The 26,370-nt window shown below is 36.2% G+C and overlaps 2 protein-coding genes across 3 annotated transcripts in view; one reads left to right on the top strand and one right to left on the bottom strand.

The window, feature by feature from the left end:
• Positions 1-4,369: 4,369 nt before the first annotated feature.
• LOC140137751 (periodic tryptophan protein 1 homolog) lies at positions 4,370-26,125 on the bottom strand. The gene is made up of 13 exons (XM_072159517.1): positions 25,981-26,125; positions 23,287-23,375; positions 21,019-21,295; positions 19,801-19,907; positions 19,158-19,257; positions 18,464-18,571; positions 17,352-17,467; positions 16,247-16,408; positions 13,505-13,566; positions 12,264-12,375; positions 9,415-9,588; positions 8,026-8,173; positions 4,370-6,932 (listed from the first exon to the last, which is right to left on the bottom strand). The coding sequence occupies exons 2-13, from the start codon at positions 23,356-23,358 to the stop codon at positions 6,751-6,753; spliced, it is 1,620 nt and encodes a 539-aa protein (XP_072015618.1). The 5' UTR covers positions 23,359-23,375; positions 25,981-26,125; the 3' UTR covers positions 4,370-6,750.
• A 117-nt stretch (positions 26,126-26,242) lies between these two features.
• The window catches only part of LOC140137749 (ADP-ribosylation factor GTPase-activating protein 2-like), a 48,672-nt gene continuing 48,544 nt past the window's right edge, over positions 26,243-26,370 (top strand). For both annotated transcript variants that reach the window (XM_072159515.1, XM_072159516.1), the window contains exon 1: positions 26,243-26,357. In XM_072159515.1, the coding sequence (XP_072015616.1) occupies positions 26,289-26,357 (69 nt within the window). In that variant the 5' untranslated portion in view covers positions 26,243-26,288. The remainder of the gene's footprint in view (positions 26,358-26,370) is intronic.

Below are 26,370 nucleotides of genomic sequence, written 5' to 3' on the forward strand. Positions count from 1 at the left end.
AGTAGACTATGTGTTATGCTATGGGTATGTTTCATGATGAAAACAAATTAAATCAATGCTATGAGATTGACAAATCTGCCACATTGTTGCAGTGAATACCACAAATTATTTGATTACATGATTACTGTAGAGCATGAAATGTTCGTGCGCAGGAAAATTTTGCGAGTGATATGGATTTTCATGTTCACTATTATTAGGCCTTTACATTAAAGGAGGATTACGTGATCCTAGCATCCTCTTTTTGACATTTTCCAGTAGATATCCATGAAAAAAGCTTATTCCCAAATTTGAGTCGTTTCCGATTTTGCGTTTGCGAGTTATGCATGATTATGTGTATTACACTGCTCCATAGGCCACTCTTGCCATTTCGTATCCAAATTTGACGATATTTTTACTAAACGAATTAATCTGCAAGAAATTTTTGGTACATAAACATTTTGTAGCCAGAGGTTTCCAGTGGTATAAAAATCTCAACTTCTTTTGAAAAAAGTGGGGGATGAGGCTGTGGATCACGAAATACCCTTTTAAGAAAATTTATTTATTTCACAAATATTATATGCTGCAAAAATGATGATTCTTTCCAAATTTCAAAAATTTAGTGCTGTCAAAATGTTGTGTTCTACAGTAGACTGGGCATTGCTAGAGCATGATCCTTTTATTGTGAACCAAGATTAAAAGTGCATATGCCTTCTACTTCACCCATAATGGAGTTGTCTGGCTGTGTATTTATATATTTATATAGATACGGCTAAAAAAATTGTTATGTCTCACAGCCCATGGCAGTTTCAAAAACAAATTCGGAATGAGGTATTTTTAAAAGTTTTTTTGAAAGATTTTTTTTATAATTTTGAATTAAGATGTCATTTTTGAGTGATCAAAAGTACACAGTATAAAATTGGAGTTGATTTACATTATTGAAGTACAAATATCAATAAACAATGCGAGTATCAAATCAAATAACTTTTCTTCCAAATTTGTCACAGAATTTCATGATTTTACTGCAAAAAAACCATAAAAAAGGAAAAAAAAAAAAAAAATTGATTTGCCGTTTCAGCTGATATGGATGCGCCAAGAAAAAACGAACATGCGCATGGGCTTTGAGACATAACAATTTTTTAAGCCTAATTGGTGTTAAGTTAATAATTGCTATATGCATGTAATAACTATATGTTTAAATGTACCTTTCATGGTGGTAAACTATTAAAGTGAGGCTAAACTGTGACTTTTATGGTGATTATAGAGCAGGGATTCCCAACCCAGCAAACATAATGTGTTTTTGTAACATTTTCAATTTGGTGCACAAAGGTTGCCAGAAAATGATAACATGGTGGTTTATTTTGACTCCTTTGCACGGTCATCTTAAAAAGAGGTTCCACCCACAAATTGTGTATTGTGTGCATTCGCCTTACAAATGCATGCTGTAATTACTGCATACGCATTGCAAGCTTTCTGGCGTTGTAGGGAGAACCTCATTTTGGTAGCAAGATGGCGAATCCATGCCAGGGGTCAGTAAAGATTATAAAAATGTTTTAGAACATTTTAAAAACATTTTCAAATGTTGCCTCAAAACAATTGCAACTTACATTATCTAAATGTTTTACTCTATAATTTCTTTCAAATATTGTTGCAAAAATATTTTAACCCTAACTGTACTAATTACTACAAAATACTACTTGATATATGCGCTGTTCGTGCGTGCATCCCACGTGGTGTGATGACACAATCGCCCTAAGTGATATACATTGTATAGGCACAGTTTCGCTGGCCAGCGAAGCCCAACACCCATGGCTACGTGTCGCCGAGCTAATGGTTGGCATGCGAGGGGTCTCAGGTTCAAATCCAACCCAGAGCAAACAACTTCTTTCTTTGTTTTCTCTCTTTATTCCTTCCTTCTTTCCCTTCCCGTCACCAAAAAGCCCTTAGGCGGTTAGAAAGTGACATTTTGTCAATGTTATAAAAATGTTTTCGAGGCATTTTCGTTTTTTTACAAATCGTGTTATTTTTTTTTCAATCTTTATGTAGCTCAACATTTATGTTCTAAAATGTTTTTAAAAAGTTCTATATTCAAAAAACAATCTTGTGTTTGCTGGGGCCCTGTGAGTTGTGAGCCCTAACTTTGGCCAGATGATTTGGCATAATAATAAACAAATACAAATTTTGACATTGGGTTGGGAGTTGTATGACTTTTAACCCTATTCTATTACCCCCTATCAATTTCGTGCCATATGGCACGAAATGGCTTAATATGCATGTAAACAAATTGTTTACACAAATAAGGTCTTACCTTTGGAACAGTTTTGATAATTTATCACTTCTCTATCAATAAAACACCTTTTTTCCTAATATAACTACCATTAACACATCATAAAATGGTTTAAAATGTTGGAAACCTGCATATTTTGACCATTTTTAGGCCAAATTTTGCCCTAAAAAGTCCATAAACTTTTTAAATATGGTCCAAAGTAACTCGGATTTCTTTGTATTATATGTAGGAACATGGCAGTGTATTTAAAACTGCATAAAAATGCCACATTGATGTACTCATACACTTCAAAATTGTAAATGAAAATAATTCTTTGATCTTATTTGGCTATGAGCTCATTAATTATTCATGAGTTAATTTGCATAAAATTTACATAATTAAATATTAAACTTGTTTTTCTAAAAGCTTAAAGTCCAAGCTTGCCAATGGTATGCCACTTATTGGTTTTTACCCAACCAATAACACTGCAAGGCAATAGTTAATATGATACCTCCACACCACTCAAATATACCACTTTTGTGGGGGTAATAGAATAGGGTTAAGAATGGGGTGTATGATTTAAAACAAAGGTCGGGAACCCCTTATATAGATGAAGATTCTTTCTTATCATATGGTGGAGTGTGCAATGTATTCAGGCATGTTTCATTTGTATTTGTGACACGATCTGGTCGATGGGGGCCAAAGGCGGCAAATTTGAAACTGAGATGAAGGTAAAAATATGGAGTTAAAAAACAATAAAATACATAAGAAAATAGACATCAAAAAACTTTGTAACTTTTGAATCAAGTATGCTAGGCCTTTGGTGTTTTCAGTGAATGATAGCCTAGTGTATGTATAATGTAATTATTACAGTTAACTAAATTTTCAAAAATGCCTCCTTTGGCCCCATGGACCAGATCGTGACATTTTTGAACTTCAGTGTCTAGCTAGCTCAAGTTCACTCATTTATTAGGACATCATTTTTGCATGACTTTTTGATGCGCAATTTATATGTCAGTTTATCATACTTTCTACATCAATTTCAAATTTCTGAACTATACATCAGCATTGGAAACACAAAATTTGTTTTCATTCAACATTACATACCATATTCTATCTAATCAGTGCCCCAGGGGTGTAACATTTTCGAAAGGGGGAATCAAAATGATCAACCATGAACTTACGATCAATGACTTCCGGTTCACTTCTAGCTTTGTGATGTCGCTTTTAGCAATTACTAATCGTGTGTGGATCGTTGTTTACTTAGACATTTTATCATTTTAAAAACATTTTAGATGAAAAAGGGGGGGGGGGCTTTTATTACAGGGGGTATTAATGAGAGAGAATAAGGTATGTTTGCAGAAGAGCATGGCAAGATGGTTTGCTGATTATAGGTGGTGCAAAATGAGATTCTGGAGTGTAAAATTGTCACCCCTGGGCAATTCAAGGTTATAGCTTACACAAGAGTCAAAATTCCAAATTGATGATTTAATTTGTAACCCTGGAGTTTCATTTTGTATCATTCTCAGAGCAGATATTTATGCTATATTTTGTCTCATCAGGAGTTGATAGTGATGTAGGTGTGATTGCGATGGTCGCGGTATTGAATCACATGCCAACGTAATTGCAGTCTATGGGCACACATGTAGTGCCAATGTGTAAGGTACCGACATCATTCTCAACTCAAGATGAGACAAAGTGGCAAGCCAAATTCCGCCCAAAGATGGCAAAATTTGCCATAATTTCTTATTTCTTGCAATCCTAAATCCTAAAATATCCTTCCAAATCCCGAGATTTTGGAATGAGCGTCTTTGCCAGGATGCAAGAATTTTATAACAAGTATAATAGGTTATTGAAACAGGTTCATCAGGTTTGGTAATAACAAAATAAACAGGTTTTTAATTTGTCAAAACCAGTGAAGAAACTTACTTTTTTTCTTGCTGACAGTTTTGTCAGTGAACCACTGACTTTATCAAAGCTTGTTGATGTTGTGATCCAACTAAGTAGGACTAACATCACTACCGGAAGTGACATAACTTCCCGCTAGTCATCAGCTGTTGGATCACAACATCAACAAGCTTCGATAAAGTCAGTGGTTCACTGATGAAACTGTCAGCAAGAAAATAATAAGTTTCTTCACTGGTTTTGACAAATTAAAAACCTGTTTACCTATTATAAATAAAAAATAAAAAATAATAAATAATAATATTATTATTATAAATGAAATTAAATTGCACATTGACAACATGAGTTACAGCAAGGCTTGACACTAGAATGAGAAAGGACTACAGGAGAAATATTTGTATTAATTCATCTCATGTAATATAATTTTATTGTTTGCAATTGTACACAAGTAGAAATAAATCTTATTTTAAATTTAAAAAGCAGTATTGTGTTCCGACTTTTATTAAATTTTTACTAAAATATGGTAGTTACATTGATAGTAAAAAAGTAAAGTCATGCGAGAGCAATGCTCCAGGCCAAAGTTCCCGTCTTTTTCTTCTTGATTTTTTGGTCAGACTCTCCTGAATTAACTGGTTGTGGGGAGTTCACCACTCACCCCACAATGAGTGTTTTACCTTCCTTGCACTATACCGTACACGTTCGTCTAATGGTGCACCTTGGCTCCTTTGCCTTCGGGTAAATTTCATGTACAAATAGAGAGCTCCCTCCTCTAAAAACTAAAAATCCCAAGAATAACAAGAATTAAGGGTATGTGCCCTTATTTGCTGGTGGGAATTTTATGGGAGGGCACTTTTAGTTAATGTCTAAAATTCCAGTTATGTCATGATCAAGGGAGCCCATGGCGCCATTAAAAGGTGAACGTTTAAATATACCTGGGTATAAATAAACATAAAACTTAAAAACGGATTGGTACCAGTCATAAATAAAACAAAGCAGAATGCTTTCATGATGGGAACCCATAACAAACAACCAACTGGTGTACCAGTACCATCTGAGTGAAAAGGTTGTCAAGCTTTTGTCAGGACAAGCACCATTCATTTTGATACAACCTGTATGATATTTGCCTTATTTCATTAGATAAATGCTCATTTTACACACTCGTGTCCACATTACAAAGATTTGTTTCACATGAATTCGGATTAACCAGTAATTCTGTACATTGATTACAGGAATTAACTGCGGTGTGCCAAAGTTTTTTTGTGCTTCTGGGAAGAAATCAATAATATATCTGCTGTGATCAAGCAAAATCAGTCTGAAGTCAGGCATAATCAATTTTCAGTTTTTTTACATGATTGTGTAAAGCATTTACGAAGATACATTTGGCAGAAAATCCCATTGAAATTGAACATTTAGTTACAAAGATAATGAACAGTTGAACTGTTTCCAAAACAATATACAAGAGCGCACACCCTAGACATTCCACAAATAACCTTCACAACCAGGATCAGCTCCCCGAGTTTCGTACGGGTTAAAACGAGATAATTAGCAGTAAGTTCCTTGTCCAAGGGAATTTCAAGCTAACTCAATTTTTCCACGAGAGTGTACTAGGCACCGCCAGGGTTCGAACCAGCAACCTCTAGCACCATAGTCGAATGCCTTATCGATTGAGCTAACTTGACTGCTTTTACCTCATCTTTAAAACAATAAACAAAATTGTGTCTAAATTTTTGTGGACAAATTCTGTATTGTTATGGGTTCCCATCATGAAAACAATTGCACAGATAAAATTTCAATTTGCATATATTTGCAAAAAGCATATTGAGTATCAATGTGTCAAAATGATTTCCTTCAAATATTGTCATTATCTCTGAAAAACAGAAAAATCAGTGTGTAATAAATTTCTCAAACATATACAATTTTAACCATGCATATGTTACGTTTCACACTGCTGCTGTGAAAAAACATCCAAAAACCTTTCAAAAAGTGACTTGCTCTTGTAGTGTCACTTTACTGCCTCAAAAACGGATGTCATGGATCCGAAAAATGGCAGAATTGCAGGATGTTGACATCCCTGTTGGAATATTAAAGACGTGATTATACCACCTCAGGAAACACATAGTATAGGCTATTTTCTCACATATGAAAACTACTGAGGTGTGCACCTTTTACTCCATCTCTATAATGGTTTCATAAATAATGAAATTCTGCATCCATTTGATTTCTTGTTGGTCAATGTTAGGTTAAATTGCCTGGTATTTGCTAAATGTTATAAATAAGAAATAAAACGTTTCTTGTATAAACTAGCTTTGACTCCGATTGTCCTAGTTTTGAATCTAGGACCTTAGATGGTTACAGGACCTTGGGTGGTAACAGTCCAATGCATTATTACTGATGAGTCACTCTTACCATATGAAGAGGCAACAAGTATTTATCTAAGGGCCTCAAGATGGTCTTGCATGCATTAAAGCCCCATTCAGTAAGTAATCCAGGGGCCTCAAGATGGTCTTTCATGTATTAAATTCTGGTGGTCCATACCCATACCCACATTCCGTAAGTTTTAAAAGATAGATATATAAAGTTCTCTTGCACAGGAATGTCTAATTTCAACTGCTTTTGACATTCTTCTTTTTCTTCCTTTTCCTGCGGGATTTCTGTGCACTGCTGGTACTTGGTGCAGCATTATTTCCAGATGTACCAGGTTGTGTCCTTACTAAGCCTTCATTACTTGACGTCACATCTGGCTCTGGTATTCTGTGTTTAGGCCTGTCTCGAAATTGATTAGAAACTGCAGAGAAAGTGGAGAAAGAATAAAAGATACTTTAGTATACACATTGTATTACACAATGACAATTTTATTTGTAACGCACACATGTATTTTCAACAGAGTTTGTCATGTCTACCAACTGAATGTGAAAATTGTTACCCCAATTTTGAACAAAAAGTTACACCAGAAGTACTACTGTATTAGTGGTAATTTTTGCGAGGGTTTTAGTTTCGTGAATTTCGCGATTAGAGCTCCAACCACGGAAATAACACCTTGTGAATATATGCAATAATGTATTATAAGTATAGGGAAGAACTGGGCAATCACGAAAATAACATTCGCGAAAATGTGTCTCTCACTCCAAATCGTGAAAAAACTGTAAGTGAAAATTACCACTTAAGCAGTATTTTAGTTTGTCAGATTTGATTGATGAGTAGCTAAGTTTTCTGATTGATTCACCAGAGTCAAATGAACACCTTTGGACCATAGACTGCATACAAGACCAATATAGTTTACAACTATTTCAAAATAATAATCTGTGTTTCGGAAGAATTTTTAAGCAATAAACAAATCTGACAATCTACCATGTGGTATATGCTAAATTATAAAAGTGATGGTTCACATTTACAAAGTTGGCAAACATTTTGTCCGCTACCACAAAATGGGTGTAGTGTCACCAGTGAACTTCAGAAAATACATTCCATTGAATGTGCCAACATTCAATAAAACACAAAATTAAAATACTGATGTTTGAATACAAACGCAAGGAGCATCCCTATCATGCTTGGTATGTCTTTAAAGCTTCTATTCATCATCTTGAATTCTCAAAGACATTTGGTCAACTTTATGCACATTTTATGAGAGCAGGTCACAAATTGACTGCTCGGTGCCAGAAGTGGGTAAGTAGACGAGTACAATATACTGTGTGTAAATTGCGAAATGTTCACGGGGCAGCTATTGCAATTACCCACTTTTGGCACTGAGCAGTAATATACAATATACAACTTAGTTATTATATTAATATACAACTTAGGTCAAGTCTATGACAGGAAACTAGCTTGACTTCCTTGCTTAGGACTTGTACTGCAAATTAATAAATGTTGATCTGGCCTACCTGGTGCATGAGACATGATGTCTACCGCTCTTAAACCATCCCGTTCACCTCCCATTGCCATGACAAAGGCTGAGTCTGGGTTACCATGGACACAATGAATAGCTTTCATCTTGGGATCTTTGGAGACAACTAGAGATGGTTTATTATCCTGGAATGAAAAAAAACCCCAGAAAGATCAATGACTGAAATGAAATGAACATAACTAATATTACACCATTTTCTGTTTTGTCATATTTGTATCCAGGGATGTAAATGGGCAACATCCATTTCCTGAAAATACATCTGGTCCTTGGACAGGTGGCCAAGGGCTTGTGCACAGTATGGAACATTAAGAGGGGTTTGTCCTGGGAATACGCTGTAGGGTATCACCCCCACCTAAAAAATTTTTTTGGCTCTTTTTATGACAAATTATCATCATCCAATTCAGGAAATAAAAAAAAAAACCAAAATGGCCAAATTTCCGGAAGATTTACATCCCTGTGTATCATCTTAAAAAACAGCATATTGGAATGTAACATTACCAAGTTATTTACTTTGCTTCACTTCAGAAGTGACATCAATGCTTTTTCGCAGTTGCGCAATTCGCATACCAACAAACTGCCCTTGTATGCGTGTCTGTAGGCTCTATGCGATTATCTTTATGTCTATGAATCAATAATGCGACCATCGAAATATGTAACTACATCACTACTGAACTTGAGGTGAACCAAAGTTTAGGAGGCATTCCAAAGAAGTTAATTAATAATTAAACACTTTTGGGATTAAGTCCACAATATAAAAATCAAATTCTGTGCATTATGAATTGAACCTAATCAATACAGTGGACATTTTTGCAGAACATTAATTTTTGTGCATCTCACTCAATGAGAAAATAAAAACACAAATAAACTCAGAATCAGGGCATTAGCCAGGATTTGAAAGTAGGGCGCCCAACCCAGTCTGGGATTCTGGGAGAGCACCGCCACAGCCGAAATCCGGCTATTCACCAAATAAAGCAGGAAGTAAACAAGCTTAAACAAAATGGTGCCCATCAAAGGTCGTACTTGTGAAAATGCATCATAAAGTGCCTTTTTATAGACATTTAGAGGCTCCTGACAGTGGTTTGTAACCTTTTTATAGACATTTAGAGGCTCCTAACAGTGGTTTGTAACATTCAACATGATTGCATATTGCAAAAGGCTTTTTTTTTTTACAGCCTCGTGGACGGCTTTAGCATTTTGTAGGCCGTCCATTCTTGTGACAGACCATCCAAATGACGGCCGGACAGGTCTCTAGCTAAAGCTTTGCTTAGAATTGTGAATTTAGGAACAAGCCAAGTAATTCAACATCAACGAAGCACAAACAGTTACGTGTGCAAAAATGGCCACTTTTACAGTATTATGTTCTCACCTGTATATCCCATACTTTGTAGGTGTTATCAGCTGATCCTGTTACTAGGCAACCAGACACCTGACTACTTAATGACAGTCCAGTGATGGCATCATCGTGAGCTTTTAACCTGAAGACGGGATCACTTGCTGATCTGACGTCATAGCAACATACAAACCCTGTATCGGTACTGGCCTGTAGGGGATAAAGATAGGGAGAAATTAATACCAAGAAGATTGTATAAACACACTGTGATCGTATAAACACACATGCAAGAAGATTGTATAAGCACACTGTGTTAGCCAAGTGCTAGATGTTGGTTTTTTTTTGCCAATCTGCATTCCACAATTAATAAGAACATACCGGTACATATTAAGCCCAAACACGAACCCTACGCTGAATGTTGCCCACCAACTATTTGTATCAAAATAAAATAAATTATATTATAGCGTATACATATAAATCCAACTCATGCAATCACGGCAAGTGAGTATGCTTACAAACGGATATAGTACAAACTGCACAAAACTGTATGTCCAGTAGCTGCTGTATGAACAATTGTATCTAGATAACCTCAGTGGCACAAAGAGGTATGTCCATCATTAGCTGCCCTGCATTCATGTAATTCCATAATAACTCCTCAAGTTCAAATGACTAAAATGGAGTTACGACTCTGTGCCACTGAGCTGCACACATTAATACATGATGGGTAATGAACATGTCTTTGTTCCACTGAGCCCTTGATATCTAGATGTAATCTAGGCAGCTAATGAACATATGGCTTTGTGCTGCTGACCCAAAGGTATCTAGATGCAATCATTCATATGGTAGCTAATGGACATAAGTCCTTGTGCCGCTGAGTCCTAAGCATCTAGATGCAATCATTCATATGGCAGCTTAATGGACATAAGTCTTTGTGCTGTGAAGTCTTAGGTATCTAGATGCAATCATTCATATATCAGCTAATGGACATAAGTCTTTGTGCCGCTGAGTCCTACGTATCTAGATGCAATCATTCATATGGCAGCTAATGGACATAAGTCTTTGTGCCGCTGAGTCCTAGGTATCTAGATGCAATCATTCATATGGCAGCTAATGGACATAAGTCTTTGTGCCGCTGAGTCCTAGGTATCTAGATGCAATCATTCATATGGCAGCTAATGTACATAAGTCTTTGTGCCACTGAGTCCTAGGTATCTAGATGCAAGCATTCATATGGCAGCTAATGGACATAAGTCTTTGTGCCACTGAGTTCTAGGTATCTAGATGCAATCATTCATATGGCAGCTAATGGACATACGTCTTTGTGCCACTGAGTCCCAGGTATCTAGATGCAATCATTCATACAGCAGCTAATGGACATAAGTCTTTGTGCCGCTGAGTCCTAGGTATCTAGATGCAATCTTTCATATAGCAGGTAATGGACATAAGTCTTTATGCCGCTGAGTCCTAGGTATCTAGATGTAATCATTCATATGGCAGCTAATAGACATAAGTCTTGTGCCGTTGAGTCAGAGTCCTAGGTATCTAGATGCAATCATTCATATGGCAGCTAATGGACATAAGTCTTTGTGTCACTGAGTCCTAGGTATCTAGATGCAATCATTCATATGGAAGCTAATGGACATAAGTCTTTGTGCTGCTTTGTCCTAGGCAACTAGATGCAATCTTTCATATCACAGCTAATGGATATATGTGATGCGATCAAGCAAAATCAGTCGGAACTCAGAAATATTAAATTTTTAGTTTCTTATAGGATACTAAAAAGCATTTATAAAGCTGTAGTTTGCAGAAAACCACATTGAAATTGAACAATCCGTTCCAAAGATATGGGCAATTAAAGAGTTTCCAAAACATGAGGAAACAAAAGGAACTATTGCCTTTGTTTGGCTATATCTCAAAATCAATATTTCTGAGTTCCGACTGATTTTACTTAATCGCATCAAATATGTCCTTGTGCCACTGAGCCCTAAGAATCTAGATGAAAATAAAATCATTCATATGGCAGCTAATGGACATATTATGGCTTTGTACTGTTGACCCCTAGGTATCTAGATACAAGCATTCACATAACAGCTAATGGACAGATCCATCAAAATGTTATGCCTGTGGGTCTAAAGGATTCAGAAATGGTCTTGTGTCACAACCTGGGGTACCTTTGTGTTACATAGTAAAAAAATGAAATGGTTCAAACATTTTACCTACACATCTCATTTGAAGTGGCTCATCCTTCTGAGCAGTTTGACACCTTTTTTATGGAAATCGGTTAAAAATGAGAGAGTGTGGGCAAAAACCATCACAAAGTAGGGAGGATGTAACCCCACCTCTTTTTTCCACATTTACAATCATTCTGAGCAAGTATTGGTCTTTTAAATGAACTTCTGTATTTATTTACTTGGTTTAGATGTCTAAGAGTTAATTTAGACATTTTTTTTACTAGATTCAAATTTTTAAAGGGGGTTTTAAATCAAATTTACAATATAAATCCCTCCCCCTAATCCTCAGCCACCCTTGGCACATTTCATGCCAAACGTCATAAGAAAATAATTGAAAAATATTTTAAAACAGGATAAAAACATGAGTAATATAGAATAAATTAGCCTCAATTTAAGACCTAATTGAATCTTCTAACTGAAGGAATACTCAAGAGACAGTGTTTTGAAATCCAAACTGCACATCAAAATGTAACAAAGCCACCTTTTTGGGTATCCCAGTATATGGCACAAGATCAAATACACTTGATATTATCTAATTTGTATATGTTGTATTACCGGTGCATAACGTGTTTGTGAACATGACTAGACGTAACTTGACTGTGCTGATTTCCATACCACTTACGCTACTTAATATGACTGTACATGTATACTCACTAAGAATGTAAAAGGCTGGAAATGATTCCACAGAACTCTCTCCACCTCACCATCTATAGCCCAAGATTGCAAATTATCACCTGGACTTCTACAATCATACACCTTCACTGTCCTGGGTGGAATAACAAAATCAACAACTAACTTATTTCTTGACATCTGTAAGTCTTTGTCTTTTCTGACAGCTATTATTTTGTCTCTTTGTTTCTGCTCTCTCCCGATCTTTCAATTCTGTTTACCTGTTCCCCCTCTTACTCTCTTCCTCTATTGGGCTATTCCATTTAATATCTACACTACCCCTGTGGAAGATTTAGCTAAAGTCTTCCACAGGGGTAGTATGAGTTTTGAAGAGAATATATTAATTGGGTAACTTCCATTTGAAATACTCACTCCAGCTGTGGAAGATATAGGTAAAGGCATAATACAGGGGGAGTATGAGTTTCAAAATGATTAACCCTGGTCAATTACATTTGAAAAACATACTCCCCCTGTGGAAGATATTTCCAGAATCTTCCACAGGGGTAGTGTGGATTTCAACTGGAATAGCCCATTTGCCAATATCTCTGTTGGTCTGTATAGGTATCTATCTATAATAAGGTCCCCTCCCAAAAAAGAAAGTCTGTAATTTTTTTCCCATTTTGATATTTTCAGTATCCTATCGTGATCCAATTTTGTCTTTTTTTTTCAGTTTGTTTGTTTTTTTGTACACATTTCGACGTGATTGTAAAAGAGACAAACACAACTATTCGTTGTGTGTATATTGCTATGTTTCTGTGTTTTTTAATATTACAAAGTACATAAACATTGTCCCTTGACTGTAAAAAAAAATACATGGCATATCGCATAGTTCATTTTCTAAACAAAGAGCATAGCACTTATCGTTTTTACCGAATGTGTCTGAAACAGAATTTTGTTTACCCTAAAAGTCGTAAATAAAATCCTATCAATCACACTCACAACTGCCTGTGATTGGTTAGTAACGCATGAAGGGAAGTTGATTCATCTGTGCCTTCATCGTAGAAAATGAATCACTGAAAATGACGGGCGATGTTAACATGTTTAAATATGGCTTTTCTTCCAAATACATGTACAGTGAATAGGAACAACAACTATTAAACACATAAATTTCTTAAAGGCACGATGACATCTGACTGTCAAATATTTTACAGCTTCTCTCATGCAAGAAAAACACTTGGGGTAAGCTTATTCATAAGAAAATTTACCCAACTGAAACAAGCACTTACTTGTCAAATCCTCCACTAAGTAAAGACTGGGCTTCAAATGGATGCCACTGTAAACTCTGGACCTGAAAACACAATATTGTTATGGGAAGTTACAAAATATGACTTTTTAGTCAAGATGTGGTTGACACAAAGTTAGAGGTATCCAGATGTCCAAATAGATGAATTTAGGACATCTAATATAGGTGAATTCTCATTTCTTGAAACTGACACTGTGATGTAAATCAAACTCTACCAATGGAAAGGAGTGATCTATCGCAATTGATAGAAAGTGGTACAGAAGCCTCAGATATCGATGAAGAAGATCTTGATGAAGTAGAGAATGTATTTGACTTCAAAAACCAGGCATTTCATGGTCTTGCTGCAGTAACAAATGATGGAGAGTCAGCAACTGCTGGTCTATGGCGAAAACTGAGTGATACTTTGCACCTGGTGTGCCTGCCATAGATCTGACGAAGACCTACATGACTTGGAAGCATATGTACCAGAAATGAGACACTGGAGCACAACTATCAAACAGTTTATCTGCTTTATGCGGACAACATCTAGGCTTAAGATTCTAAAGCGAAAATGCCAAGAATCGGACATTGAGAATTCAGAGCTCAAGAACCCACCAGATGTGTGCTTTGCTGAACACGTTCATGCAATGGCGAAAGGTATAACTTCCCAAATCGGCTCAATATGTGACACTTTGGAGTTTCTTCTCACAACCAGCCAGGATAGTACAGTGACAAGACAAAGGGTCTTCTCAAAACTTGGGGAGCGGATACTCTCTTTACCAGGCTTAACATTGTTCTTTGTGATACTCTGCGTATGGAAGGTATGCAGAAGGAACTTCAAGCAACGGATATGCTAATCTTTCATCTATTTTCTATCAAGGATCGTACAGCAAACAGATTCAGCTAATGATCAACCAACCCTCTCCAGGTGGAATGGAAGAGAAACAGATAGAAGCTGGCGCAAATCAAGAGATAGAGCTGGGTGTAGATGAAGTAGAACCCCTTCTTCCTAGATGAGCTGCTAGAACAGAAATTGTGATGTCTGTGTACAACAAACTAGAACTGCTAAATGATAAACAGAATGAGGAGCTGTAAGTATATCGGGACTTTGTAACTCCTACAGATGCAGCCTCTATGATACAGGTTGAATGGAAACTTCTGCCAAAAGATAGTGTACAGGCCCTCTCAGTACCTGTTTGAAAAGATTTACAGCACACAGGAAAAACAGATGCGCAGCACAGAAGAATTATCATCAACAGAACAAAGAAGTCAAATTGCTGGTCCACAGAACAAAGAAGACTCTCTCACTAGCTGGTTTCATACACTTTTTAAGCACAGCACAGCACAGACGCCACTTAGACGTATATCAGATACCATCCTTTTGGCAGCACCTCATGTGATGATGGCGGAACGGGTTGTTTCACACTTCAACATAATCTGCTCACCTCATCAGGCAAAAAAAAAAAAGTGTTTGTTTGCCCAGACATGCGGTAGAAAGGAGTGGGTCGGTAGGTCGATTTCCTTTTTCTTTTTTTTTTTAGATCTGTACACGTGTTGCAGCAAGTGGGGTAAGAGAAAATATATATGACGTTCATCTGCCTTACATTTTGTACTTGTGTCAAACTTTAATGTATTTCAACCTTACCATATAAAGTTTAAACTCTTTGGCAACAAAATCTTGATAAAAATTCAGTATAAATACATGCTTGTTGCAAGGGTGACGGGCTGGAAGCCTGTAGTACAAAATTGAAGTTTAAGTCCACTTTGAAGTACGAAGCAAATTACGCAGTAAATTATGCAGTTTCTGCATGCCGTAAAGTCAAAAAGAACTAACACACTGCTAGGCGCACACAAATGCACGAGCGTTTTAATACACGACGTACGATTCGCTTACGCAACTTGTGAGTACCTTACTTCGTACTTCAAAGTGGACTTTACTTGTCATGCTTGGTTCTCTATGTTGATTGATGGTAAAATAGTGTTGGGGAGGGTTAAATGGGAAAAATGAAAGCTGTGATTGCCAGGAATATTAACTTTCAAGTGTCATTTTGCATTTTTATAGGAAAAAACATAATTTACTTTATTCTTGAATCATTATTAAAAAAAAAGAATAAAAAAAAGTGTGTGATGTTTTTTGAATTTTTGGGTCGGTCGTGTCTGGGCAAACAAACACCTTTTTTTTTTGGCCTCAGCTAGACTAGGGCCGTATGATAGGATGATCATTGCACTCAATGACAAAATAACTGTCTAGCAGTGCAAAGATTTTTGAGATCAAAGGAGTGCAAAGAGCATCCTTCCTAAATTTAGAGAAGTACTAGGCCAGAAATGAGATGAACAAATTGTGGAGGAGTGATGGGTTGTTTAAATTTATGTTCTCCAGTCTCATAGCAATGACATGCCTGGCAGCCGCATTTGTCAACAGGCTTGGGAGATTTTTTAGACATAAGAACCTACTAGAGAAGATATCTTACACTTCCCACAATGCATTTCTTTCATTTCATTTTTCTGTACTGATTTGCTATCTAGTGCAATATGGTCGATGGTGACAAAAATTACCTCAAATGAACAGAGCACATCCAGGTCTTGCAAAATATGTTTATTTCTTGACTATCAACCCATGTTTAGCCAGTCTATTCTCAACATGAAAACAAAGGGAATCTGCACAAAGAAATGGAGTGCCATCAAGGTGATGCATCAAATTGCAAAGGATGCTGGGAAGTGTAAGATATCTTCTCTGAAAACCTACCTTGTCTGTATGCTTCCTTATGTCAGATACTGCTTTACATTCCTCCATATCCCATAATACAATAGTGCGGTCAGCAGATGCACTAGCGAGGGCGTGCGGTACAAGGCGGTTCCATGACAAATCTAAAACTGCATCATGATGAGCTATGATGTTGGCAGATTTCTGTGGAGCAAAAGACATGAAATGTTTTTCAACAATGCATGAATTAGGGAATTGACTTATGAAGTAGATATTTTGTATTTCTCTCTCTGACACGGAGATACGCATCAACTGCTTGGTGCACAAAAAGGCCAACTGCATGTGCTGCCTGGTGCATAAAATGTTTAACTGCTAAATGTTAAATACAGGTGGTTAATCCTTTTGTACTTCAGCAGTTCATATGCAGATAGCCTTTTTGTGCTCCAAACAGTCTAAATGATTGTTTAACCCCCTGGACACTACTGGTCATCTAACAGCATTTCTGATTGGTTGATAACTTGAAATGCTTATTTCAATTGCCAATTATGACTAGGCTTTAAACTATTTATGGTCAAACTTCATTTGCAGAGGACCCTCCTTGATTGGTTCAAAATTGGATACAATATTCATTTTAGCCAATCGGCAGGTAGTTCTCATGGTGTTCATGACTCGGGCTAATTTATACAAGATTCTTTTGCCAGGGAAGTGATTCTCACTCATGATCTTCATACGCTTTTCTTTCAGAGCACCAAGCCAATTGATCGATAACCACTGCCTTTACAAAATTTGCAACCTCTAAGTGATATTACTTGTCACATGAGCTGCATTGACCAATCACCACCTACCAGCCAGATCTATTATTTTGCATATTAATTTTCTATTTTCGATCATAAAAAGTGAATTAATTCTCCACAATTTTAATCAACATCAATGGATGTCCCAAACACATACTTGTATTTGTGGTATTTTAAACATTTTAAAGAAATTTATAAAAAAATGTGGTCTGCAAGGGCAAAGATCAAGAGTTTGATTACTTTGATTATCATAAGCAATCAAGCATGATGAGTTTTACAGATGTTTATGACTGTTTCATGAGTTCCAGAGTGGATTATAGAAATAAGACAACCATGATAAAATGGATATTTACCTTTCGTAATTTGCTCTTTGGTGTACCTAGAGTAAATGCTGGTTCTAAGCAGTCTACCAGATCCAAATCCCATACATCGATAGTCGGCATCATACTACCAACAGCAACAAGGTTACCTAATAGGAAACCACCAAAATAAATCAAATCTTAAAGGTTCGTTCATACTACCACCGCATTTGCGATGCGTTGCTTTGCGATGCGGTGCCGCACTGCATCGTACTGCAAACTACTGCATTGCGATATCGCAATGAAGTTAAATACATTTTAACTTTTAATTGCGACGAGTTGCGGCAAAAAGTAATCGATATATCGGCATCGCAAAGCAACGCATCGCAAATGCGGTGGTAGTATGAACGAACCTTAAGTGTCGTAAGTATTGTAAGTACTTTACATATAGGATGGATGAGGACCAAGGGATCAGCGAAACCCAAGGTGAAGAAATGTCAGGGTTAACCTCTACATAATTATCAGTACACTATAAGTGTCAAATCTATACCTTGTGTCACCTCAAGTGTAACTACTGATTTCGCTGGTTGCAGTATCTTAGAGCTGCTAATAATTATTTGTGCCGCAATTTGTGTATTTTGGCTCCAATTGCGTTTTTTGACATTGAAAAAATCTTTTTTTTTTTTTTTTTCTAATTTTTTTTTTTTCCAAATTTTTTTCAAACTTTTTTAATGATGGTAGCACTTGATGTTAGGTCCAGTGACTACCCAAATCCATGAAGAAAAAAAAAATCGCAAAAAAAAAAAAAAAAAAAAAAAAAGTTTTTTATTTATTTATTTTTTAAGATTTTATGCGTTTTGGCGGAAATCACAGATTTTTGCGTTTTTTGGAAAATCGGGGTGCGTTTTTTGGCCTCCAAAATCGTGTATTCTTAGCAGGCCTACAGTATCTGTATCTGGACGTTATCCTCTGAATAAACGGGTACCTGCATCGCATCAGAGTATCAAATGATGAATGCTATTCTAATTTTGCAGAGCATTTACACATGCTTACAATGGTGTTTATCTCCACGCCATGCAGAGCAACCGCGTAAAGACACTGACATCATAAACGCAAGGTGACATAGAATATGCATTAGAAATAAACACACATTCATTACACATTACCTGGAGTTCCTTCACCAGGGTCAAAGTTCAACCATTCTAATGCCAGAGGGAATGCTGGGAGCAGAATATCATGATGAATATACAGTGCACCTTCTGCTTCATTGTAAACTGGAAAAAAAGTAAAGACAGAAAGAATTATTATTCCAGTTGCAAATTGTACGGTTTTCTAATGTTGTGTTGTTTTTGTTATTAAGGCTTGGAACTCTGCTGAAGACCTTGAAACACCAGGAAAACTTTGGTGGCAAAAATGTACCTTGCTCCAAAAAAAAATGTGTACCGTATTCATTCCATAACTGCCCATTCCCCTATAAGCGCCTACTACACATCATCATTATGTAATGTTACTATGTCAACGGGATCACGCGCTAGAGTAATGAACCACGATCGAAATGATCACCACATAAAGTATATGGCACTCGAAGGCATACCAAAGTAGCGTGATCTGGTAACCAAGAGAATTACGTAACCACTTCGATGCTGAATATGTGCAGGATCCAACTACACATGTATCAAAGACGGAACCATGTACACATAAAATCCATATAATGGGCCATTTTTGACGTACCGTATGCAATTATGTAAACAATATAAAAGTACCCACCCAAAATGACTTTGTTAAGCGCCCTGAGTGGTTAATGCAACAGATACGGTACAAGTAACATATTTTGTTCATGAGACAAAATTGTAAACATACCATGTACTTCTATGTTTCCGTAATCTTCATGGACTTTGCCTAGAACCACCAGATTATCTGTTGGTTTGATTGTGAAATCTTCCCTTTCAAATTCATCTTCCTAGGAATAAACAATGAGAAAATTATCATGCTATAAATATCAGTATCAACCTTTTAAAATTATTTACAAAAAATTGACTTCAAATGATGTACATCACAAATTTGGTGATTTAAAATCAAATTTTATAGCAAAATCACAATATGTATATGACATGCATGAAGGTTGACTGAGCACTGGACTGCAGAAAGTGACCATGCCTCAAGTCATTTACCATGCTAGCTGGTCCAACTGCAATTTCCATCATTCAAAATGTTTTGAGCAATATATATAATATATGTTCGATATTCATATCCATATTGTACACCTCCTTCAAAAACATGACTTAAGAAGGACGATAGTTTCAGCTTATACTTCGATGTCCTTTTAAAACCACACCATCTTATATATACAGAGCCTCACCAATGAATTCATAAACAAGGCTCATAAATAACCAATCAAATTAGTTAAACCCCAATGCATGATTTATATATTTATATAAGAGACATAGTAATTGGTTGCATACATGACTCGTATGGCAAACCAACCAATTGGAGTGATTCTTACCTCATCATCTTTAAGCGTTATATAAGGATCATCATCATTGGATGCATACATGGCTAGTGATGGTAAGGTTGATGCAATCATGCCGCCTCCCCCAGAAGCTTGACCCTCTATCAGAAAAAGGACACACAAAATGTGATCAAGCAAGACAATAACTCAATGGTCCATTAACCCGACTTATGTGACAACAAGCTGCCAAAGTAGAGAAGATACCGTACCCTTCCCAGAATCCTTTGCAATATGAGACATCACTTCATTACATGACGCTCATATTACTTTGTACATGATTCCCTTTATTTTCATGTTATGAATAGACGGGCTAAACATGGGTCAATAGTCAAGAAATAAATATACTTTGCAAGATCTGGATGTGCTATGTTCATTGAGGTACTTTTTAGACCCATGTTGCACAAGATCACAAATCAGTACAGAAAATTGAAATGAAAGAAATGCATTGTGGGAAGTGTAAGATGTCTTCTCTACTACAAAAGTCAAATTCTAATTTTGACATTGATTGATTGATGGTTGTTGGTGGCTAATTTGGAGTCACATTCCATGATTCCACCCAGAGGAGGCTTAAAGGCATTCCTACAATGCACTATGATTGGGAAATTTGATCAATATAACCTAATCTTAAAGGCAAAGTCCCAATTTCCACACACACAAAATGGTAATTTTAAACTTGCAGCCAATGAGCTAATAGTTGAGACTTATCAAATTCAATTGGATTTTCTTATAGAAAACGTTCTTAATCATGTCCCACTACATTAATTTTATTCATAAGTCTCAATGTTTTGAATGTTGCACACAATCCCAATGCAAGTTATGGTCAACTGTGCCACATGTGTACAAAAGCCAGACATAACAATGTCAGAAACCCCATTGGGTTATGGGAATGTCTTTATACATCCTCTGCATTCCACCGAAGCTGAGTCTTTTGGCCTTTTGTGGGGCATTTGCTTAGAGCATTTATGCCTTTTTGGTAAGCCTTTTTGCTTAATTTTCTGGTGTTTTATTACTGATTTAAGTTTGGGTGATTTCTTCTTAAAGGGCGCTCCAAATATCTGGAAAACACATTAAGTTATGAGCTGTGCAAAGTGTGGTGGTATAGAGATGAACATACGCAGTCACTTTACGCCACATACGGACACTACAGTCTTGAGGAAGCTAAATGGACTATAGCACTACTATAGCAGCAGTATTTTGTTTTCAATACTTTACCTTCCATTGGTTCACCACCCTCATCATCATCATATTTATCCAATCCATATTTGGCAAGTTCATCCTCCTCTTCCTCTGCAGCTGGTGTGATATGTTCTCCCTCCCCTCTAGCTGCATCATCATCACCTTCCTTTGCTTCAGTATCACCATCATCACTCCCATCCTCATCTTCATTGGTATCTACCTCACCACTCTCATCCTCTGCTTCACCCACTTCTTGGAGACCGGTCTTAGCCTCTTGAAATAGTTTCTTCAATTGTTCTTGTGAAAGCTCAACCTGCAAAGAAATCACAAAATATTCATGAAAAAGTGTGAAATACACTTATACCAGTCCTGATGATATTATTCAAAGACCATGAGACTTTCCATGCCATCTTTTTTTCCTAATGCATTCCTGAGACAAGATCAGCTTTCCCCTGAAATTAGTAAGGATATGGAAACTTTCTTCCAAGTTGGACAAAGCCATATATCTGGCACCACATGGGTTATATAATTACATACTACGTAAATGTTTGAATGTTACATATATTAACTCATTTCTTGGATTCATCTCCATGTGGCCCAATCCAATTTGCAGATGTCCATGTTCATATAAATGGTGTTAATATTAAGAGGGTGCAAGAGAGCAAACACCTTGGTGTTATTATTGATGATACTTTGTCTTGGAACCAACAAATTGATACTGTGCATAAAAAAGCTCTCAAAGGAATGTTCATGCTAAAAAAATGTAGATCTAATTTCCTCATTGAAGATATTTTGAAGATGGTTTATAATTCAATTGTTCTGCCTCATCTAGAATATTGTAACATTGTTTGGGGAAATTGTAGTATTTCTGTAGCAAAACGTCTACAAATTATCCAAAACAGGGCTGCACGTATAATTTGTAATGCTAAATGGGACACATCTAGTAATATCGTTCTTGATCAACTTGGTTGGAAACCAGTTTCTAATAGGCAGCAGTACAATTGTTCTGTTTTAAGGGGGTACTACACCCCTCGATAAATTTTTGTCTATTTTTGCATTTTTCTCAAAAACTAATAACACAGTGGTAACAAAAGTTACGTATATTATAGGGGCAAGGAATCCAGTTACTACACTGGAATTTCAGTGACCCAAGACAAGTGGTTTGTTATTTATGATAAGAAAAGAGGTACCGCTAGAATGTACCTCATTTTCTATCATATAAACTGAACCGCTTGTCTTTAGTCACTGAAATTTCAGTGTAGTAATCGGATTCCTTGCCCCAATAATATACATAACTTTTGTTATCAGTGTGTTATTATTTTTTGAGAAAAATGCAAAAATAGTCCCGATTTACCACAGGGGTGTAGTACCCCCTTAACATATAAGATTTTGAATAACTTGTCACCTCCGTACTTAACTCACATATTTTCAATTCCAGAGAATCATTACAACTTTCGCCAGAGTAAATTTAATGTTAAGATCCCTCAACCGAGGACAGATTATAAGAAACGTAGTTTATCATATAGAGGTGGAATCATCTGGAACAATTTAGATGAAACTATTCAAAAATCCATGACCTTACATATTTTCAAAAATAATGCTAAAAGTGTATATTTCTAACTGTTGTTTAAATCTATCAATTTTATGATGATGTAAATTTTATTTGTACTTTGTTTATTAATATATTTTGTATGTTATGTTATGTCCACGGCCCCAAGGAAGAACAACTTTGTTGATTTGGGCCTCCGTGGTGAAATAAAGCTTCTTATCCTATCCTATCCTATCCAAGTATACCCTATGCAATAATGTGTTATCAAAACACCAGAGGCAGACTGGCTCACTAATCCAACACAGGAAATTTGTTGGAAGAATTGTATGGGCAACAATATAAATTATGTAAAAACATTTCATTATGACGTGTATACACCTATCCAACTTCACCATTACTGCAGTGTCCCCGATGTAAAACTGTGGTGTCCCGAGGTCGGGGTTGAACGGTTCATCCATTATTTATTACACAACAGTGATATTCAATACACAATCATGAGTATTGAATTACAAATTAAATCTCCAGCTCTGGTACATCTGTGTTGCCATCAATAGAGGGCCAAATACAGTAAACGCCTTCTCAGATTGGTGTATAACAATATAAGTGTTGAAAGTTCAGAGTACGTATCTCAACCTTTGGACAGAGTTTGAGTCAGGGAAAATAAAGGAAGAAGGAAAAAAATGCACTCAGCATTGGGTTTAAATCTTTGCAAGCTGTGAGACATACTATTATTGTTATGTTTGTTTGGGCCTTACCTTGTCTGGGGTTTCTTTGGCAGCACCTCTCTTGACCCAAGCCAAACAAGTCACCTGACTGCTGCCCGACATCTTTACTTCACTTCTATCTGAAAAATAGAAAGCTTCAATTTATGTCTTAGTGATTCCTGTACATTTAGAAACAAATTACTCTTTGGTTACAAGTATATATCTCATTGAAAAACATATTTTCACTTTATTTACAACTAAAAACAAATAATCATTTTCAAAAGGTCATCTTTCTGCAAACGGAACATTGGTCTAATGAGATCATTAATCAATTGGCTTTTGGCTTCAGGGATAAATTTTGCTGCGAATTCACAAATTGAAATATTTTCTAATACTGAAACTTGTTGCAACATACATTGATATTAAAGCCACAATGTACGACATGATAATAGGAAATTGGGGTAATTTTTCTTCAAAACTGAATTTTGTTGTTGTTGCATATTTGTCATGTTTACACACATCCCAATTTACACCTAATTATGGAATCAGCCAAATTTATTGTGTTTGTCAGGTCAACATCGTTTTGTGTGAATGTTGTATTTGGACATTTGCGTCCTCCATACATGTAGAACTCCATGTTAAATGATCAAAATAGCCAGTGGGGTTTCTTTCACCTAACCTTGTTATTTCCGTGTAAAATTACCCGGTAGGGTATTTCCTACCCGGGTAATGTAATCTTGGGCCAGCCTGAAAATGCCAGCCTTAATTTTTATCTGTCATTTTCTCTGTTAAATGACATTTTTGTTACATTAATTTGCTACTTTCTTACTTTGATCATGAATCCTGAACAAACAAATAACACATATTATTATCAATGTATAAAATCAACCATAATTGCAATATGATCTGCAGTGTGTACCATGCAGGATGTTGATATTGGGCTGTGACCACTTGTTTCAAAATGAAGAAAATAATAAGTAATAAATAACTAATAATTAAGTTACCTCATGCCTTTTTTAAAAATATTTAAATAGTAAACTAAGAATTAATTGTGAAGGGTCTTAATATTAATATTTACTTCAATAAAATATTGAACATTGGGTAGAATATACAGCCAATATTATGCATATGCCTCTCTTCACTCATGTTACTGTGAAATATTAGGTATCAAATGGTTGAGTTGGTAAAAAAAAAAATTAAAAAAAAAAAATCCGGCGGATGAGGAGGAGGAAAATTTGCATATATATATTAAAGCGTTTCCGTACTGTTTTCCTATGCCTTTTTAAAGCGTTTTTTTTAAAGCGCCCAGTGAATGTGTGCCAAAAATCGCCTGCACCCCCCCCTTCTCGGCTCTCCAAAAAAATTTGCCACCCCACCCCCAATTTTACCCTACCCAGGGCTCATCATAGCCCTTAATCCAAAGTTTGATTCTTTTCAATACAGTGCAGTGTTGATCACTTAAAATTTTAGTCTTGTGCCTAGATGCTGGTACAACAAAAAAAAAATATCAATAATGAATTAATGGGCATCTAGATTGAAATGATAAATACTGCAATGTACTTGTTTGTAACTTGCTACAAACAGTATGTTGCATGAACTTGCATCTGATAGCAAGTACCGGGTAATTTTGTACCCGGTACCTGGCGGATTTTTCAGGCGGGTAACCGGGTACCGAAATTGCAAAAAAAAAAATAAAAAATAAAAAAAAAAAAATTTTTTAAATTTTTTTTTTTTTTTTTTTTCGGTTTGTAGTGTCCCTAGACCTAGACCTAAATGCTAGGATCATTCATGGTTGACCTAAAAAAATAAAAAATTTCAAAATATTTTGTATTTTTAATATGAAAATTGATCATTTGTATTCATGTCATAGTCTATTAATGATTTCAAAATGCATTGAATTTGAATGCATTTTGAAATCATTAATAGATGAATTATTTTATTTTTTTTGCAATTTCGGGTACCCAGTTACCCGCCCGAAAAATCCGCCGGGTACCCGGGTACAAAATTACCCGAAAATGCCAGGCCTAATAAAAATCAAATAATTAAATATTTTGCAATTCTCAATTTTTGATGCGGGTGGGAAATAGGAAACTCAAAATCAATTGTGAAGGGCCTAACATCCATGTTGTTGGGATTCAATGAGTAAGTCCTACTATCCAATAAAGTGCTGGCTTGGGGCACAATCTTTTTAGTGAACGTCAGGGATCCGGGAATAGGCTTGGGGGTACATGTATGATAAAAAAAAATATCATTTGATTTGCACAATCGGCCAATCAGATTATCGGTCTGTTGCTACCTATGATTGTCAGACAATTGATTCAGCCAATCAGAACCCCACTTCCGTGTTTGCGCTCTGCACGCTCTCAAAATGTTAAAACAATTAGTGCTGTTCTTCTCCGACAAGAACTGTAGTGCAGTGTTGATCACTTTTAATATTATAGATGACGCTCCACTAACAGGGCTCCATCAGGCCAGACCGGGGCCATATGCATGCATGTATGCATATTACATGTCACTCATGTTCAGTCAATCAGTGTCCTTTTAAAAAACTTTGAGCAATCAACAATAGCCACTGAACATGCTGAATGTATAGAAAACACTCAAACAAAGCTTGTGACAACACTCCGACCGACAGACATGACAGAAAACTAATTCATGATAGATAAAGAAATATTGTTAGCCTTAGATTGCTTCATTTGTTTGAGATATCCTTTCTCAAAAGTTTAAGCTTACTCATGTACTTACATTTTCAGATCTCCACTCACATGTGTTTTGTTGACCTTTGTGCTTTATAACCGCATCTCTTGCATCTTCCCGTACACACAAATGCACATTAGAGGAGTAAGCTGCTTACTAAAGTCGAGGCTACCACAACGAAGGCTACGTCAGCTTTCTGGCAATTCACCGGTATTTTTGTGGATGACGCCCAATTTGGGCGGGTTTGATTAAATAAACGATTTATCGCTCCATTTGAAGCTGTATGACTTCCGTTCAATTGGGCTCTATTGGGGTACATTATTGTGCAACATTTGTCATCGTAAGTTAAAAGGAAAATGGCTGAACCAACGAAAGCAGAGATTCAGACAATTTTTAAGCGTCTACGCTCGATTCAGACGAATAAGGTATGACATTTAA

The sequence above is a fragment of the Amphiura filiformis genome, chromosome 17, assembly GCF_039555335.1.
Source record: "Amphiura filiformis chromosome 17, Afil_fr2py, whole genome shotgun sequence".
Lineage (NCBI taxonomy): Eukaryota > Metazoa > Echinodermata > Ophiuroidea > Amphilepidida > Amphiuridae > Amphiura > Amphiura filiformis.

Bases quoted from the DNA above. Each gene is read 5' to 3' on its own strand.
- LOC140137751 (XM_072159517.1), bottom strand. From the start codon at position 23,358: ATGTCGGGCAGCAGTCAGGTGACTTGTTTGGCTTGGGTCAAGAGAGGT. The intron at 13,567-16,246 runs GTAGGTTTTCAG...TTGTGTTTTCAG, and splicing joins TAAGGAAGCATACAGACAAG to GTCCAGAGTTTACAGTGGCA. The intron at 12,376-13,504 runs GTAAGTGCTTGT...TATTCCACCCAG, and splicing joins CTTAGTGGAGGATTTGACAA to GACAGTGAAGGTGTATGATT.